At 44.7% G+C, this 19,974-nt stretch overlaps 1 protein-coding gene across 3 annotated transcripts in view; it reads right to left on the reverse strand.

The window, feature by feature from the left end:
- The window catches only part of LOC137431136 (insulin receptor), a 221,411-nt gene that overhangs the window by 27,759 nt on the left and 173,678 nt on the right, over positions 1-19,974 (reverse strand). For all 3 annotated transcript variants that reach the window (XM_068122114.2, XM_068122116.2, XM_068122117.2), the window contains 8 exons: positions 10,866-11,010; positions 7,518-7,732; positions 7,301-7,427; positions 6,331-6,581; positions 2,088-2,255; positions 946-1,153; positions 477-751; positions 143-279 (listed from right to left, as the gene is read on the reverse strand). In XM_068122114.2, the coding sequence (XP_067978215.1) occupies positions 143-279; positions 477-751; positions 946-1,153; positions 2,088-2,255; positions 6,331-6,581; positions 7,301-7,427; positions 7,518-7,732; positions 10,866-11,010 (1,526 nt within the window). The remainder of the gene's footprint in view (positions 1-142; positions 280-476; positions 752-945; positions 1,154-2,087; positions 2,256-6,330; positions 6,582-7,300; positions 7,428-7,517; positions 7,733-10,865; positions 11,011-19,974) is intronic.

The following is a 19,974-nucleotide window of genomic DNA, read 5'->3' on the forward strand; positions in this document are numbered from 1 at the left end:
ATGCAATTCAAGGTCTTAAACCATAGATAGGTCGACTCTGAGTAGAAGTCGAGGCCTGGAGTTCCGGGAAACAGTGGTAAGCGTTCTTTCCAAATTAAGAAAGACATTTTACATAGATAGACAAGATAATGTCTCAACCTACATCGTTGTTTCGTTGGTAGAGGATCTCGTAAATGGTGATGAGGCCGTTTGGCTGAGGTGGCTCGAACCACTGTAGGTAGACCACATTGTCCTCCGAAACCGTGACATTTACTGAGCCTGGGATATCATCTGCTTGGTCTGTAGAAAAGGTATGAGGACTGAGCGTAACCAAATGTCTTAATCTAAGCACGAGAAACTTGCTTAAGTCCCCCCCAGTCCTCACCTTTGACCTCTGCTTGGTATATCCATTAAACACCACATCCCTCCCCACACATCCCATGTTCAATCCCATGCATATTAAAAAGAGAACGCGCAATGAGGCAGGAAAAGCGTACGTTTGGGTAAGGTCTTGGCAAACACGTAGCTGGGGTAACTGCACTCCGTCACTTCATTGTTGCAGGCGTAGACCTCGATGCGGTACACAGTGAAGTGTCGCAGGTCAGAGATCACCATCTGGTCAGTGAAAATCCTCGTCTCATTGACGGGAAACTCCTCTGGCTTCGCTGCTTGTGTAGGCCGCACGCCCGGTGATGATGTTGTAGTCCACGTGGTGTTAGCGGAAAACGTCATGTTGTCGACCACGGACCGTCGGTGGCGGGTTTCACTTGGTCTGGAGGTCAGGGGTCATTAAAAGGAGTCACACAATGCGAGCTCAAGTAAGCAAAACATTTGATGTAAAAAGGAAGAATACAGGAACAATAAAAGTACAGTGAATAAAGGGTTAGTTTAGGAGAACATCAAACAGGCTGGATCACCGATACGACGACATGAAAACATGTGATTAAATTCATTCGCAGTGTTCACCTCGGCATGAATATTTGATTATGCAAGAAGTCTTCAAAGGCTTTCTGAAACTCCGCGTCTTCTCGTTCCTTTTCCAGTTCACGTTCTGATTTGGGACATGCACAGCAGTTGCTGGGTGACCGTGCACCTGCCATTGATTCGTTCTGCTCAGCATCCACAGGTTCTTCCATGGTGTCTGTCGGGAGCTCACGGATGGGTACTTTGAGTCCTGAGGTGGAATATGAAGGCAACCAGAGAAAAGGTGACATTAAAATTACAATTTTGATCATATAAAAACAAGTGTGATGGGCCAACGGGCCTCTTCGTGCATGAACTTCTTCGTATCATCAAAACAGAACAAGAAAGAGCAATCAGAGATTGCAGACCCTCGCCAGGATGTGTTTTCAGTGGTTTTTAATGCTTTTGTGTTAAAACAAATATAGCGGCCGAACCACGTGACCGATGACGTCAACATTATTATTTTTCTCCACTAATTTATCCCTAGATTATGCTCAATAAATTTCATCTTGATCGGATGATGTTTTGTACTTGTCGAATTATGATGTCATAATAGAGGCACCTATGACATCATCATTAACAGATGTTATTCCACATGGAGAGTTATTTACAATGAGCCATGTCTCAATTTTTTCTATGCAGTGCTTTCGGAGATATAGAGCTGCAAAGTTGTTCGGTTTTTCCAAGATGGCGGTAGAACCACGTGGCCTATGACATCATAATTATTATCAAAAATTCTACAGGTGAAGTTGCACCTATGGTGAAAATTTCCTGTCAATCGGACCAACGGCTGCAGAGAAAATCATATTTATTCTGTGCGGACAAACAGACAGACAGACGGACTCAAATGCAATACCCCTCTCCTCAGGCGAGGGTAATGACACAGGAAAATTCCACAGCACCAAAAAGGAAGCAAAACACCACTTGTAAGCAGAGTTGAAGAATCATCCGAGTTAATTATCATCCAAGAAATCCCATAAAATCAGAGATCGCAATCTCCACTACGGTACCCCTTTTCTCAAGGTTTTTATGACTTCAGTTCTTCTACAACTGAAAATATGTTGATTAACCACTCTTCAAAATCAACCATATGCGACCTTTGCTTTGCTTTCAACAATTGCTACAGTCCTCCTCTTCCCACATACCCAGGGAGCAGTAATTGACCTCGTGCCGCTCCCGTGATTCTGGCTGCCTTTGCCATTTAACTCGGTAATATACTGTTTTTCCGTTGATCTTCACCGGTGGTTTCCACTTCACGGTGAGTTGAGACGGCGAGTTGGAGATAGAAACGACATCATGAGGAACAGTGGGCACTGTAAGCGTAAAAATAGAGAGAAACACACACACACACACCAAAAAAGTGAACCTTCAAGGCATAACTTCTTTAGGTGTGTAACAAAGAACAAAAGGAAAGACCATGTGCAGGTATCTTGTTGTGATATTGGACAAAACTAAAAATGTAATAATCTTTCCTCCAAGGTAGTTACTTCCTTCTCATTTGTGCACAAAAACATTAAAGCCAGCTCAATTAAATAAATGTTCTCACACGTTAATATTTTATCGCTTATTTATAACCTAAGCACTTGATGTTAACTAAATTCTTGCACGCGCAGCTCACAATAGCTTTTGATGTAAGTTACCTGGGGTGCACGCCCCCCGAATTATGCGCTGAAATGGAATCGGGTATGATAGAGGGTCAGGTTTAATTCCCGCTATTCGATTTCCGGATTGAGGCAAGACCGGTTGGCACGGACGTAGCTCATTGCCTCGGAACCACCTGATCCAGGTTTGGTTCTCGACGCAACGATAATACCTTCAGATTGGTGGTTTCACGGGCAGGACATTGCATCATCGAGTGCACAGCCCCTTGGATGATCTTTAAGCTGGCGACCCGTCTGCCTGCAATTATTTATTTATTTTTGTTGTTGTATACAAGATCGAGGCGCTGTAAGAGCTAACATTAATCACAAAAAGACAAACTGACACATAAAACATAAGATAAAGAGAGTGGGAGACAAGATGGGGAGAGAGAGGGAAGCACACAAGTACAACATTTGAGAGCAGGGACATCGGGAGATCTGTGGGAGGGAGAGGGCTTGGGGGGACGAGGCACGGGAATGGGGGTGGGGGTGCGAGAGGTATAAAACATATTGACATTGCTGGGACTTAAAGGGGGCGGGGGCGAGGAGAGAAGGAAATTTAAAAAAAAATTGTTTGTTTGTTTTTGTGTATAAAACGTTAAACAAAGGATAGATGATTTGGGAAGTTAGGGGGGAGAAAAGGAAATCTAAGAAATAAGCAATACAGTGAAGGAAAGAACTTAAATACACAAAACACCGATGGGGTGAGGGAAGCCTCAAGTTACCAGGCCGCAACGGTGCGAACAGAAAACGATTTAATTATACACAAGTTTGCACGAATTGCAAACCAAGATTAACTCGAAACACACAGTAACACATACACAATAAAATAACGAGTGGAAATTCGAAAAAGACACAGATTGGAAAAATACTTAAAACTTTGATGCCGTGCAGACGTTGAAGTCGCAACCTTGCTCGAGGGACCGGAAGCGGAAGTGGAAGCCATTACCATTTATTGGTAATGGTGGATCTACTGCTCTCAAGATCTCACGGTGTCTTTCGATTGAAGCGGAGAGTTAGTATCGGCATCCTGGGCAAATTCCAAAATTCCTGCCCTGACTATCACCGACCTGCATTTGGCAAGCATGGTGAGCATGCCAAAGACCTCTCATCATGAGATGAAGGTGACTACTGTATAATCCTGCAATGGACTGAAATCGGTTGGTGTGACGATGCCAGGTCAAAAGTTTCAAACGCAAAATTAATGTGTCAGTAGATTTGGTAAGCTTGAGATGGAGACCACGCAGGCATCAGCTACCATTAGGATTGACAGGTCAAATGATGATGATGATGCTGTCAGAGTAAACATGAACAGCAGTCCAAGGAACCAATTTTCAATGGCTGCAGTTCTCTTATAGTGCTGGACACAAGGCGATGGAGGAAACATCGCACTGTCCATAACAAACGGACGCTCCAGTGGTGACCGCAAGTGGTGAGCAAGGGTCACATGGACTGATGTGATGCTCACGGATTACTCACGATTCATGCTGTGTGAACGTGTGCACGCATACATTGAAGGGTACGATCCTACCACAGGAAAGGCTCAGGATCACTACGGTTGCCAAGATCACCGATGGACCATTAACGCAATGTTCAGGCATCACGGAGCATGAATATTTAAGAGTCAGGCATTGATATTACCCCAAATGACCTTACGTCATCCACAAATGAGAAAACTGAAAGGCATCACATCAACTGTTTTGGGCGCAGTTGAACGAGCATGGTTGCAGGAGGTCGTGCTTACATTTTAGGATTCGAGAGATCCACGGGACAAAAGTGCACAAAACGCGGGACTTTTCAACCATTTCAGAAGGTCGAGGGTGGAGAGACGGACATTGAAACTGCGGGGACTGGGCTTTTAGTTTTCATCGTGACCGAAGGTGGACGGAGGTTATGCATTCAACGCTGTTTGTTTGTCTGAGAATACGATATCTCAAAACGTTATGGACAGATTCGGACAAAACTTGCTTGACAAGTTGGGTGTGTGAATAGGACGAATTGATTCAATTTTGGTGAAGATCGGGATCCGGATACGAAAATTTTCAAGTGATTCTTCACCATAGAGCGACATGGCCAAAAACGATATATAGCACGATATTTCAAAAAATGCGGCCGAGTAATGATCTTTTCTACCTCCATCTCTTATCTTCCCCCCCATCCAAAACCTTGATCTTTTCTACCCTTACTAATTCACCCCAAACTCACCTCCTTCAAATTCCCTGTTTTCTCTCCTAAAATCCCTGTAGTGTCCATCTTGTTTATCCCGTGTATCCCTCTCCCTTCCACAGATCTCCCGATGTCCCTGGTCTCTACTGTTGTTGGGCCTCCCTCTCTCTCTCCATCTATAGTCTCCCACTCTCTTTATTATATGTTTCATGTGTTTGCTCTTACACGAGCCTCGACCAAGTATACAAAAAAATAAGTTATGGACAGATTCAGACGAAACTTGGTGGGCAGGTTGTGTGTGTGTGTGATCAGGAGTAATTGATTCGATCTTGGTGAAGATCCGGATCTAGATGCAATAATTTATTACGTGATTCTTCACCATTGGGAGATAGGCCAAAAAGGTTACATAGCACGATATCTCAAAAAGTTGTGGACGGATTTCGATGAAACTTGGTGGACCGGTTGGGTGTCTGACAAGGACGAATCGATTCGATTTTGATGAAGATCTGAATATGGATTCGGATACGAGAATTATTTAATTCCTGAGTGATTCTTCACCATTGAGAGATAGGGCCAAAAACGATATATAGCAAGATATTTCAAAAAATTGCGGCCGAGTGATGACAAAACTTGGTGGACGTGTTGGTTAGGTGACAAGAACAAGCCGATTAGATTTAGTTCAGGTGTCGATTCAGATCCGACCTATCAGCGGGCTACAAAACGTACACCCTTCAGCCTGGCGGAGGTGTGTGCTATACCGAGTGCTGTTCTAGTATTGGTTCACGAGTTATCAAGTGACCACTATATTCGTCATGTGTGTGCGTCTGTCTATGTGTGTGTCTGTGTGTGTCTGTGTGTGTGTGTCTGTCTGTCCGCAGCATAACTACCCGATGATATCATCCGATCTTGATGAAACTTGGGTGGGAGGTTGATATCATGATCTCGTTGTGTCCTGCCGAGAGTGGGCGTATTGCGCCCATTGTGGGCAGAGCCACGCCCGAAAAAGAAGTCTTTTTAGGGGGTAATCGAGTTCAAGCTACATCTTCTCCGAGGAGTTTGGTGGAATCTGACAGGGGGTTCGATATTTGGTTCGGCCAATGTCATGTGTCCAGCCCCACGGAGCTCGATTTTTCATTTTCATTTTCCTGTTTTTTTTTGTCATTTCATTTTTCACCGAATTTTCGGTATTGTGTAGCTAACTAACCTCATAACTGATTATACATTATTTTCTATCTCTTTTCAAGGTCAGTAACCTTCGTTTTGACATTTCCGGGCCTGGCCTGTCCGGGCCCGTTTCGGTTATAGTCCGTCCTTTGTCATTGAATACCGCTCGCTCGTGAACCATCGTCGTCTCCTGACTTGTATATTATATAACTGCATGGCAATGCTTAGGGGAATGGCGCATGTTACCAGAGTACAATCAAAACACTCGGCCTTTTTGCTCGATAGGATGTCCTGATATTTTTTGTGCACTGCATACTACAGGTCGCGATCAAAAGTCATTCCCTCTCATCTATCAGTGCAAGTTAATTTTAAGGTATCAAAGTCAAACTAAAGTCTTATCGGCAGGTGTTAGACCTACCTGTAGCATTGGTTCGCACGTAGATGATTTTACTCTTGGCACCATGATGCTGTCCCTTCTCTGATGTGGTCAATGTGTAGGCTTTGACAAAGATCGCATATTGGGTCCAAGGCTTGAGATTCACAATCAGGGTACGTGGATTATTTGTAACATTTCCTTTGGTAAGAGCTGGTGGTTCCTCGTCTTTGTAGGTCCAGCTGTTGGAGCCACAGGCGTCAAGTCCATCAAACTCGGTGACATTCTCATATGGCCTGTAGGACGATATGAGAGGGCTGTATGGCCTATGGGAACGAACGTGACTGACACTAGTCTAGCACAAAATAACAAAAAGGGATGCAGGGCCCACATTAAGGGAGCAAGGAGGAAAAGGCAGTAGCATAAAATGGAGTGATATCAGAGAGATTTAAAAAAACAAGACTTAGGTGTTTTGGGGGTTTTTTTTTGGTCGAGGCTCATATAAGAGCTAACACACAGAACGTATAATAAAGGGAGCGAGAGACAAAAGGGAGAGAAAGGGAAGCACAACACAACAGTAGAGAACAGGGACATCAGATCTGTGGAAGAGAGAGGGCTGGGACGGGGTACATGGGATAAACAATATGGACAACACAGGATATTTCAGGAAAGAAAACGGAATTTGAAGGAGGTGGTTTTGGGTGGATTAATGGGGATAGAAATGATCATAGTTTTGGATGGCGGAAGATATGAGATGGTGGTGAACAGCTGTTCTGAAGACGGGGAGGGAGGAGTGGGATTGAAGAGAGTGTGGGAGTTTGTTGCAGAGGCGTGAGAAAAGAGGAATGAAAGAGTGAAGACAGTTTCAACAGAAGAGGTCAGCAGATCTTGTGCATCCTGCAGGAATATTTGGGGGACAGAGCACAGACAGAGCAAGGGGTACAAAGCCAGAGAGGAGTCGGTAGTCGATAAGACTTAAGTGTTACACGGATTTGGGGAAAGGGGTAAAACCCACGCTTCCTTGTAGTAAATGAGAAAGCCCAGGAGGTCGCGATAATCTGGAGGTCTATAAGGTGTCCATTCAAGCTTCAACAGCTCTTTGTGTGTGACAACAGAAGTGAATTCCAACACGGTGTTTTCACCTGCAAAGTGCGGAAGATCACATCAGTAAGAGGCAGTCATAAACTTTTCATTAATGAAATCTGAAAGGCAGGAAGAAAAATCCAACTTACAGGAGGCTTGATTACCATTCGTCGTGGGCGAAATGTCGGTCGATTTATGCATGCCCTTGGTGCCGGTCTTCTCCTCCATGTGGTGGATCTCAGAGAGGCAAAGCTTCGGATTCAGGAAGAAAAACATCTTGCCCTGAAGAATGGACAGTTTGTGATGGTTCCAATCCCAGAGCTGTTGTAGATTCTGGTTGTCTAGCACGTAAAATGAATATTTGCTGCAAAATGAAACAAAACAAACAATTGAGACTTATGAAAGACTCAAATCGCTGCACACAATATGGCGTAGGTTGTTGGACATTTACTCAGCAGCTCATTAAATGTGGGTAAATCGATAAATAAAGTGAGATGCCATTAATATGTGTGTGTCGTACAATTGCATTATGTGCGACGTCATAGGGGCAAGTGCGAGCCATTTGTTGACCACTTAGAAGACAACTTATCCTGCATGCGGCACGAGTAATCCTACTGTAAATATGGCTGCCCTCACCACAAGAGCGCATCGTTAAGGAGCAGTGAAGAGTCATATTGTTTTTGCTTATTGAAGGTAAGGTGTCAACAGTCGGAGGTGTTTTAGAGAATAACTGCACAATATGGTCTGAACCGTATGTCGCGAAACAAAATGCTTACACCTGGTGTGAACGGTTTTCAAAAGTGGGATTTTGATCATAATCCCATCTTCTTTATTTTTAGGCCGTGGCCCCTTGTCCAGCAGGAACAGAACTACTTGGGATTTGGATCGCAAGTTTCTGAAAACGTAATCCAACAATAACTAGATGGTATTCATATAAATACTTACCCCGCACAGTCTTGAGAATGATTGATGCGAGCCAACTCTTGTTTTTTAAAGTTTTTTTTTCTTTCTTTTATCCAATATGGCTGCCAGACCACGTGACTGATGACGTCATAAATTTACATCCTCCAATATAATTGTTGCGTAGATTACACTCAATAAATTTAATACTAATCGGACTAAGCATTGTACTTGTCGAATTATGACATCATAATTAAGGCGTCAATGACGTCATCGTTACCAACACTTATTCCCCATGCGGAGTTCTTTACAATGAGCCACGTTTCAATTTTTTTTCATAGAGCGGTTTTGGAGATAGAGGTGCAACGTTTTTTGGTTTTTCCAAGACGGCACCTGTACCATGTGACCTATGATGTCATAATTGTCATACTAATTATACAGGAGGAGGTGCATCTATGGTGAAAATCTCTTGTCTATCGGACCAACAGTTGCAGAAAAAAAATTCATCCTGATCGGATAAAGCGTTATACTTGTCGAATTATGACGTCCTAATGAAGGCACTGATGACCTTATCATTGACATATCTTATTGCCCTTAGGGAGTACTTGACAATGATCCAGGTTGTACATCGCTCATTTCCTATGGTATCTCCAGGCACTGCATGACGTCATCGCCGGGCACCAAAGAGGGCCCGGAAATGACGCGTGCTGAAAGGGAGTACTCAGTTTTCACTCCGGTTTCTTTCTTGTTTTCTTGTTTGTTTGTCCGGGCGATATCTCAGCCATCCTTTGAGCTAGGAAGCTGAAATTTCGGCACAATAGTGAGAAAGTGCTTTGTCAAAATTGGTATTTTTTGTTTTTGGATGAATCAATTAATTGATGAGTTACTTAATTATTATCAATTAATTAAGTTAATCCCTGGTGTTGGGCTAGCGGCTAGGGTGCCGGTTTAGGATCCAAGGATCCTGGGTTCGAATCCCGGTTGATCGCTGAATTAACGCCAGGGGGGGTTGACTCAGCCTGCCATCCTTCCGAGGTCGGAAAATCGAGTACCAGTTCACTGGTAATTCCCTGTTTGTCGTTAAAGGCGGCAAAAAGGGTTGGCGTCAGGAAGGGCATCCGGCCGTAAAACATTGCTTCAAATAGGGGACCGAAAAACAACAACAACCACGGTTCCCGAAAAAGGCCAACCCCCGCTTTGCGGGGAAAAATGGCCTCTAAAGGTGTTTTTTTTTTTGTTTTTTTTTTAATTAAGTGCTTATTTATTTCCTTTCGCTTGTGGGCATTATCTCAGGCACATTTTGAGGAAGGAAGCCGATATTTGGACATGACAATGACCAAGTTATTTGGCTGCAAAGGATATTTTTTATTAATTGATTAATTATTTAATTATTGAATTAATAAATAAATTAATTTAAAAAAATTAGGTTACACATTCGGATGAAGCGGTGGTGGTATAGGTATTCCATTAGCCAATTGATTAATTATTTTATGATTATTATTTATTTAGTTTCATTATTAATCATTTATTTACTTTCTTTCTCATCTGGGCAATATCTCAGGCACCTTTTGAGCTAGGAAGCTGATATTCGGACATGACAGTGACCAAGTGATGTGGCTATAAAGGATATTTTTGATTTATTGATTAATCAACTAATCGATTAATTATTTATTAATTAATCAATTAATTCTTTAATTTTTTCGATTATGACTTGTTTAATTAATTTTCAAAAAGTTACAGCTTCAAATGAAGCACTAGTGGTTCAGTTATGCTATTAGCCAATTGATTAAGAAAATATTGTATGGTCATTATTTGTTGATTTTAATTATGCAATTAATCAATCAATTATTGTAAACCTCTCCCTCCCAATACAGTCTCCATGAGCTGCCCTGCGGTAATGTCGGGCGCTGAAGTTGCCCCGGGAATGCCGCGCTGGAGGATATTTATTTATTTGGCATGGGGGCGGTGTACTTTGAATGTATCTGTACTTGTTTAAATTTTTCCACGTAGCGGTTTCAGAGATATATAGGTGCAAAGTTTTTCCAAGATGTCATCCATACCACATGACCTATAAAGTCAAAATTATCACTAAAAATTCTGCAGGAGGAGGCGCTCCGTTGGTGAAACACTTCCTGTCAATCAGACTAACGGTTGCTGAGAAAATGAATTTTAAAAATGCAGAAACGTACGTACGCACACGGTCGCTTAACCCCACTTTTAGCTTCGTGAGTGCAGGGTAATTAGCATGCCGCCAATGGATCATCATGAAGTACAATCCAGCTTGCTGATTAATGAACTTCCGGAATTAAGAACAAATGAGCATGCTCCGTGCGGTGAGGCGCTCATAAAACCAGGTGAAAATCCAAGACTGTATTAAATACAGTACACAAGGTCTAAAGGTTCTTCACAGTTCGTGTTACCTCGTCACGTTTGCTGTGTTACGACTGGCGCTTTCAGACTGGCTGGAATCCAAGCCAAACCGGAACGGTCCAAAGAATCCCACACACGGCATTTTCAAGGAGGACATGAGGGCAGCGTGCTAAATGCCCACGTGAGGATAACTGATCGTGATGTGTTGGATTGGTAATTTTACTTACTCCGATTCCAGATTCTCTCCCCGGATGATACGAAGGCTCCGAAAGAAAGACAGTGAAACCAGCGCGAAGGAATGCTTGATCTTGACATGACCTGTTACTTCTTCAATACGACCCAGGTTCGCTTCCAGTTCGGCAGCAATATTGTCTGCAGGAAGTGAGGAGAAAGGGAATGATGGGGAGGGAGTGGTGGGAAGGGGTTAACACTGGAAAACCAAGCACGGTACCTTCACGATGTTTGTGCAAAAGTGAGTTAGCTTGCACGAATGTGTCTCGGAAAGAGTTGGTAAGATGGAAGATAAACTTTCATTTACATCGATACACAGAAAATAAAGCAATTTGTGGATTCCTAGCAATGTCGATTTGTTATATTCTGTGTACCACTCGCCCCCGCCACCCCCTCTCCAACAACCTCCAGCCCTCTCCCTTCCATAGATCTCCCGATGTCCCTGCTCTCCACTGTTGTGTTTGTGTTTCCCTCTCTCTGCCCCTCTTGTCTCCCGCTCCCTTCATTTTATGTTTTATGTGTCTGTTTGTCTTTTTTTGTGTTTAATGCGTTAGCTCTTACACGAGCCTCGACTTTGTATACAAAAAAAGAAAAAAAAGAAAAAAAGATATACATTAACTGATTCTTCTTCTTCCACACAGCCCCAAATAATCCGAACTTCTCATGGGGTCGGCTGGGGGAACATTTCTGTTACCAGAACCCTATCATGTTTTTCTCTCTGCCCAACGAATGTCGTAATACATGTAAAAGTACACAATGTCTCCTGATGCCATTGTCCTGCACGTGATGTGTGTCCAAGCTTCTCCGTGAGCTTCAGACAGATCGACAACAAATAAAATAATGAAAAGGCTCCATCACACCCAAAAAAGTGTCCGCAACTCCGGTCGATGTAACTAAACCAAATCTGTGAATAAACAAGCACGTCACTCGGTAGAAAACAAACCTTCACCTGGCTGAACAGTTTACGTTTTCTATCCCACTGATAGGCCAGATCTGGATCCGGACCTGAACCGAAGTCCAATCGGCTTGTTCTTCTCACTTAGCCAATTCATCCACCTAGTTTAGTCATAAGTCATCCACAACTTTTTGAAATATCATGCTCTATATCGTTTTTGGCCTTATCATTCAATTGTGAAGAATCAGTAAAAAAAAAAATCTGGATCCGTATTCGGATCTTCACCAAAATCGAAATTTGTCCGAGTCACAAACACAACGTGTCCACAAAGTTTTGGCCGACTACGTCCACTTTTGAGATATCGTGGCTATCGGTTTTAGCCCTAATCAATAATGAAGAATCACTGAATTAAATTCTCAGACCTAGATCTGGATGTTCACCAAAATCGAATCATTTCGTCCTCGTCACATACTCAACCTTTCCAGCAAATTTCGTCCGATTCTGTCCAGAATTTTTCGTGAACAAACACAAAAGAGGTGGGAAAAACACAATTTGTGTGAAAAAACAAACAGACAGGGGTGAAAAGGTAACCTCCATGCACCTTCGGTGGCGGAGGTAATGAAAAGTTAACTTAAAGGAAAGAACAACACAGTCATACAGGATACATTTTGCTCTTGTAAGTAAAAATAAACTCCAAAAACTCATGTGCTTTAAACTGATTTTAATCACAACAGTAAAATTTGTAATGACCAGGAACGAAAATCACTCGTTTGAGAAATATTTTACAATGGAATACCAGTTTATATGTCTATCGCAGGCTCAGGACACTATCAAAATTGGATTTTGGGCCTAGCTACACTAAGCTATCAGGATGGGCTGAAAGAGACGGGACTTGATTGGAAAGAAGGCATGATAGAGATGTTTAAGATCATGAAGGGTAAAGACAAAATAAGTGCAGAAGAGTTCTTCAGCAAAATACACAGTGAGAGGACCCGGGGCCATAGCCTGAGAGTAAAGAAGAGGATAGTTTGGACTGTAGTAATGTAAGGGTCTTTCACTCAGAGAGTAGTTAATGCATGGAATGGTCTTCCTGGAATGGTGGAACTGCTTTAGAGGCCATTTTCCCCACAGAGCAGGGGTTGGCCTTTTTTGGGCAACATGGTCCCATTTTTTTGAAGCAATGTTTTACAGCCGGATGCCATTCCTGCCGCTAACCCTGTTAGTCGCCTCTTGCGACACACAGGGAATTAAAAGTGAACTGGTACTCGATTTGCCGACCTCGGAAGGATGGCAGGCTGAGTCAACCCCCCTGGAGTTAATTCAGCGACCAATCGGGATTCAAACCCAGGATCCTGGGATCCCAAGCCGGCACCCTAACCGCTAAGCCAACACCAGGCTCTTCCTGGAAAGGTAGAAACATCAGAAACAGTAGATCATACTAAAATACACAATTTGCTGTCTGTCTGTCTGTCTGTCTCTCAAAAATCGTCTGTTTGACGATTTTTGACCGCGATACATTCAGCCGTTCGTTACTTATCCAATCTCAACTCAACTTAACAGGAGTACTAAGGGTCACACAGTAAAGGTTGTAGCAAATTCATTTGCCCCCCCCCCCTCCCCGAGGGAGTTTTTTTTCCCACGAAGGGGGTTTTCCCTGGGGTTGCGTGTTGAGGTGTATATATTAGTGTTAAAATCGCTTTATCGTGGTGTGTTTCCAACGACGCTCCTAATACCAAAACTAAATATCATAACATCATATTAATGTTATTACAAAACAAAATTAATCCGAATAATATCTCCTGTCTCCCCAAGGGGTTTTTCCTCCTTGAACAGACGCCATATTAACGTGGATAAACATCTTACCGTGCTGTTTTTGCTGGAGCACCCCCTACCAGAAGTAAAAAATATTATAAACCACAAACACATTTTGATTACCGTTTGAAACAGTCGCTAATGCTGTTTAACACTAAATTGAAAGGGAGGAAACTCGGGGTGTTTTCATTCAACAAGCAGTTAACTAGCGCTCGTCAAGCCAGCCGTTCCTCGACAGGTGTGAATGGAGTCCTTGCTCGAATGCTTAAACCATTTGGCGATCTCTCCACAAGAAACTTGGGAAATGAACACCTCCGCACCCCCACAATGTCCATGAGGCCCGACCGTAGATCTACTGTAATCTATATATCCCAGGGAGCATTGACACTTCCTGCCGCTCCTGTAGGGAACGGGTGCACTAGTAAGTTTAAATTTGAATTGAATAGGTACCCAGAAGCATTAAGAATATATGGGTACCTGGATATTGGCAGGACTGATGTGTAAGAGTTTGGGTATGCATGGGTGATCGTGTACTGGTAGTGACTGCGACGTCTACGAGAAGATCCATTCCAAAAGTTAATGGATGAGAGGATCCATTACTCACACTACAACCCCCAACATCCCTAAAACATGAATGAAAGGAAAGATATCATGTGAGGTCAATAAAGCACAGACATGATGGGACAAATGGTCCCGCGTCCGAGTTCCCTGTATCCTTAAGACGTCTCTTGTCCTTGCATATCGTGGTACAGTTCCACCATTAATGGCAGACAATAAAGTGGTCTGCATTCTGATAAGCCATCGGCTTGTCCTTTACAGGTGATACATCCGGACACGACCTTGTACATTGCCATCACATTTTCAGAGCATCGATACCTTCCTTGTGACACGGATAATAAACCAAGTCACATGACACAAACTGAAGGGAGTAATGCATCAGGGTTGGTGGTGAATAAATCAATGCCTCAAAATGATGAAGGCCTTGTTGTGAAAAACAAGAAGTCCTGCTCAGAAGGATTGTGGGAATGAGATTTCGTCTGCATGGGCTGTTGTAGGTCGCTTGTTGTGATATATAATATGTCCATTATAGGATCGAGTGCAGTGTATCTGGTGGTATAAAACATTCCCTCCATTTGTCGCAATTTAGAACACACCACGAGCAGAGAATAGTTTACCAATGAAAACATCTCGTGACAACTCACGAGTGGATAATTTTCCTCACGGGTTGCCAATATGTATCAGGATTGTGAGAAGGTGAAGATCAAATAACATAATCGCATTTGTTTAAGCAATGTGTGAATGTGTTTTGTTATTTGGTAAAATATGGAACAGCGTCCGAAACCACATTTGGGCAAGGTGATCGTGATATCATCATCTTACCTGAGCTATTACAAAAAACAAATGTGTACGCACATGCACATGGTATTGCTTTGTTTTGTGTGTGTGTCTGGGTGTGTTTGTGTCTGTGTGTCTGCGTGTCTGTGTGTGAATGTATGTATGTATGTGTATATGTGTGTATGTGTATGTATGTGTATGTATATATGTGTGTGTATGTGTGTGGCTGTGTCTGTGTGTCTGTATGTGTATGTGTATGTCTGTGTCTGTGTACTGTATGTATGTATATGTGTGTGTCTGTGTCTATGTATGTGTGTGTGTATGTTTGTGTATGCATGTGTGTGTATGTATGTGTATATAAGTATGTATGTATGTATGTATGTATGTATGTATGTATGTGTATCTGTTACGTGGTCCCCTCGGTGAATACCTGGTCTCGGTGACCCCCTGACCGTGAGAGGAACTTCGCCAGAAAGCTGTATTATATATGCGCTTTCGCCACGCAATCCATATGAATTTCACCCAAGAGACAACTGACGTTCAAGGATATATTTCAATGGGAATGACCATACAATTTCAATGACACAACCACGGAGATTTTCCCCGAGCAATCAACCATATACAACCATCAACAATTCCCAATTCACAAGCACTTCCCTATGAGTAAGATGGCCATCTTCTATATGTGTGTCCCGGTGAGTACTCAACCCCCTTTCGGTCTCTGCTCCTCACAATGTCTCTGGGCCCCTCCTGACCAAGATACTGGTCGGCGTCGCCGCACTCGGGCGGTTGAACGAACCCCGGGTGGACGTTTCTCCACCGGGCAGGTATCGTACCAGGCACCGTGGCTGCAGCCCCTCGTGGCCACGCGAAGCGGGTACGGTAGAGCAAGCCAAACCCCACGCCGCTTGCAAGGCGCGTTAGGCCCCAACGTGCGACCCGCACGCGTCTGTTTAGACGGTGCCGCGAACGATGCCAGACGCGGGGTCGATGCACGGCCCCACGTCAACTTGACGTCTCCACCGGGCAGGTACACGTCCCGGTAATTCCTCTCGCCAGACAGGCTTCGGAACGCCGCTTTTCCATGCAGCGCAAGGTCGATCCCACCTTTTGTCGGAGCGGGGCGAGGAAGAATACTACTCGTCCCTTTTCTTCCTCGTGTCTTTTCCTCTTCCGTTTCCGGTCACTTCCGTTTCCGGCCACTGTTTCAGAAGGGCTCCTGACCCTCCAACCACAACAACTACACAACAACTACAACTACAACAACTTAATATACTACACACGGATAAGCAAAGACCTGAATGGTAATTCACATACATTCACATAAATATGTAACACTCCCCCCCTTCAAGAAAGAAAGTTTGAACCCAGCGAAAACTTTCTTTGCCGGCCAATTTGGAGAAACAAACCAGATAACTCAACCCCCCCACATTATCAGTTCCCCCCGGGCACAGTTATCACTTAAAAATAAAGCAACCAAAATTTCCCCACAACCCCTCCAGATTACTCCCTCTGGACTAAGCACCAGCAACGACATTGTCCCTGCTAAATCAAACTCCATCTCATGACCCTCTGACTTTGACCGTCAGTTTCTTGTGAATGAAGGTTAAGGGGTTGATCAAAGATCCAAAGTTAAGCAACTCGATAGCACTTTTTCCGGGAGGCCAAGCCGAGTATTCACTACATGGATGCCTTTAGGAACGTGAAGTTCACGGTTAGTCCGTGCAGGAAAGTTCTCTACAGGGGCGCCTTGAGGAACGGGAGTTCACGGTTAGTCCGTGCATGAAAGTTCACTACATGGACGCCTTTAGGAACGGCGTTCACGGTTAATCCGTGTAGGAATCTTGGCTCGGCGGCTCCGCCGCATTCAGTGCTTCAACTTCTCAGAACTTCCCTAATAATTATGGTGGGACCGCTTGTCCCTGTAGTCCCATGAATAGCGGTCTCCTTCTCGGCCACTACTTTGACAATCCTTCCTTCGGGAGCTGCCGTAACTCAGGGAGCCTCCATAATAATATTGATTGCGGCCACCACCAAAACTACCGCCCAGTTGTCCTCTCCTGTAGACCTCTCGACGCCTACGAAATGCCTTCCCTACTGTTATCGTCCAACCCTCCAAATCCTTGCCATTCCAATTCTTCTCTGCCTCTCTGGCGTCTTTTGTGCTGGCAAACGTGACAAAGCCGAACCCTCTTGACTGTTGCGTTTCCCAGTCTCTTACCACCCGCACTTCCACCAGCGGCCCATATCTGTTGAAGACAGAGGTCAGAACTTCTTCCTCTGTTTTGAAGTTCAGTCCCCCTACAAATAACTTGGCACTTTTGTCGCCATCCCGAGCTGGTGTTGTGTTATTTTCCCTGCTGGGCTCTTTACCAACCCTCAGGTTACCATAAACTTGACCCCCGGCCAAATCATTCCCGATAACCACAGATACACCCTCTACAGGAAGCGTGGCTTGTAAACCGACGGTGACCGGTCCTGACACCAAATCGGACTCCAAATGGAGGACATGAAGGGGAGCACTAACACCGCCTCCGATCCCCTGTAAACGAACACTATCCCCCGTTGCCGTCTCCTCGGACCATGGCAAAATGCCTTCAAGCATTAAAGATTGATGGGCCCCTGTGTCCCTCAATATCCTAACCGGTCTCCGGTTAGTCGAGGCTCCATCCAGTGACACAAACCCCTCTGAAATAAATGGTTGGTAACCCTTTTGATGGCGATTTCTTACGCTAGCCATCGCATTCGGAGTTGTAATAGTCGGACTCCGCTCTGGGTTGTCCCTTTTCATGAGGTAACAACTGGACATCAAGTGTCCAGGTTTCTTGCAAAACGCGCAAGTAGGCCCGGAGGAAAAACTCGTGGTCTGCCTCGGGCCCCCTGAAAAATAAGTTTGTCTTGGGCCCGCAGCCCTCTGACTTCGAACAGGTGGGGTATCCGCGTTGTCCCCATAATCCTCTCGAGGCCGCCGCCATGTATTGTCGTTCTCCGCACCTGCTGTTCCCCACCTCCCCTGCGGAGATCTAGGTGAGGAGTTAGGTTCGTGGACCCCTATTCGGTGGGTTAAGGCATAATCATCTGCCATGGTGGCTGCGTCCCACAACTTTGGTACCTTCTTTTCCTGCAGGTACACTTTGATGTCCTCGTGGACACACTGCTGGAATTCCTCCACCAGGATCAAGTCCCGCAATGTTTCGAAGTCTTTCCCGACTCCTTTTGACTCACACCACCGATCAAACATGTTTTCTTTCACTCTGGCAAACTCCACATGGGTCTCACTCTCCCTCTTCCTGGCATTCCTGAATTTTTGCCTGTAAGCTTCCGGAACCAACTCATAGGCTTTGAGGATGTGCTTCTTCAGTACCTCATAATCTGCACATTGGTCCATTGGTAGCGCCGAATAAATTTCCTGAGCTTTCCCCACCAGCACACTTTGCACGAGTATGGTCCAGGCCTCCTCCGGCCAGTTTAATTGTCGAGCCACTTTCTCAAAGTGTGGAAAAAATTTCGCGACTTCTTTTTCACTGAACGGTGGAACCAGCCTCACATGTCTGCCCACATCCCAGGTTTTCTGGTTAGGTGTCGACCCCGTCAGCAAGGGTGGTGCCTCTCCCCGTTCTCTCATTAACTCCAGCTCCTTGAATTTGATTTCTTGCTGAAGCTCCATGTCACGTTCCTTTAATTCCCTTTCCGCTTTTCTCTCCTCTGCTTCGAGTTCCCTTGCAGCTCTCCTCTCCTCTGCTTCTGCTTTCCTTACCTCTGTTTTCATCCTTTCCTGGAGTTCTCGTTCCACTCTCCTTTCCTCTGCTTGTTTCTCTTCTCTCCTCGCTTCTGCTTTCCTTTCTTCTTCTGCTCTTTCCTTTTCTGCTTTCCTTTCTTCTTCTTTAATCCGTTCCTGGCTCCGTAATTGCAACTCCAGTTTCCGGAGCTCAACATCTTCTGGTTCTTCGGGTAGCCACTCCCAGGCTAACTCGTCCCATGTTCCTAATCCCACCATAGATTGTATCACCGTGGCCTGCAACTCTGCCTTCCTCAAATTAGTTCGGACCTCCAAGTTAAAATGTTTGGCCAATTTCAATAGGTCCGACTTTAGCAACGCTCGGAACTGTGCCTCACTCGGGGTTACCCCAAAGTTCTGTGCCACAAACGCCATGGTGTCTATCGTTAACACCTGTTAACCTTCACCCAAGACTTTACCCCAATTTCTCAAAAAATTTACCAATTAATAATTAATTAATAAATTTTAATTAATAAAATATTATTATTTTATTATGTTATACAATTTTAGATCCCGGACGTAGACCCAATTGCGAAACCGCAAATCGTAATTTGGACGAGCCCCCAATTCTGTTACGTGGTCCCCTCGGTGAATACCTGGTCTCGGTGACCCCCTGACCGTGAGAGGAACTTCGCCAGAAAGCTGTATTATATATGCGCTTTCGCCACGCAATCCATATGAATTTCACCCAAGAGACAACTGACGTTCAAGGATATATTTCAATGGGAATGACCATACAATTTCAATGACACAACCACGGAGATTTTCCCCGAGCAATCAACCATATACAACCATCAACAATTCCCAATTCACAAGCACTTCCCTATGAGTAAGATGGCCATCTTCTATATGTGTGTCCCGGTGAGTACTCACAACCCCCTTTCGGTCTCTGCTCCTCACAATGTCTCTGGGCCCCTCCTGACCAAGATACTGGTCGGCGTCGCCGCACTCGGGCGGTTGAACGAACCCCGGGTGGACGTTTCTCCACCGGGCAGGTATCGTACCAGGCACCGTGGCTGCAGCCCCTCGTGGCCACGCGAAGCGGGTACGGTAGAGCAAGCCAAACCCCACGCCGCTTGCAAGGCGCGTTAGGCCCCAACGTGCGACCCGCACGCGTCTGTTTAGACGGTGCCGCGAACGATGCCAGACGCGGGGTCGATGCACGGCCCCACGTCAACTTGACGTCTCCACCGGGCAGGTACACGTCCCGGTAATTCCTCTCGCCAGACAGGCTTCGGAACGCCGCTTTTCCACGCAGCGCAAGGTCGATCCCACCTTTTGTCGG

Source organism: Myxine glutinosa, chromosome 7, assembly GCF_964187855.1.
Source record: "Myxine glutinosa chromosome 7, kmMyxGlut1.1, whole genome shotgun sequence".
Taxonomy (NCBI): domain Eukaryota; kingdom Metazoa; phylum Chordata; class Myxini; order Myxiniformes; family Myxinidae; genus Myxine; species Myxine glutinosa.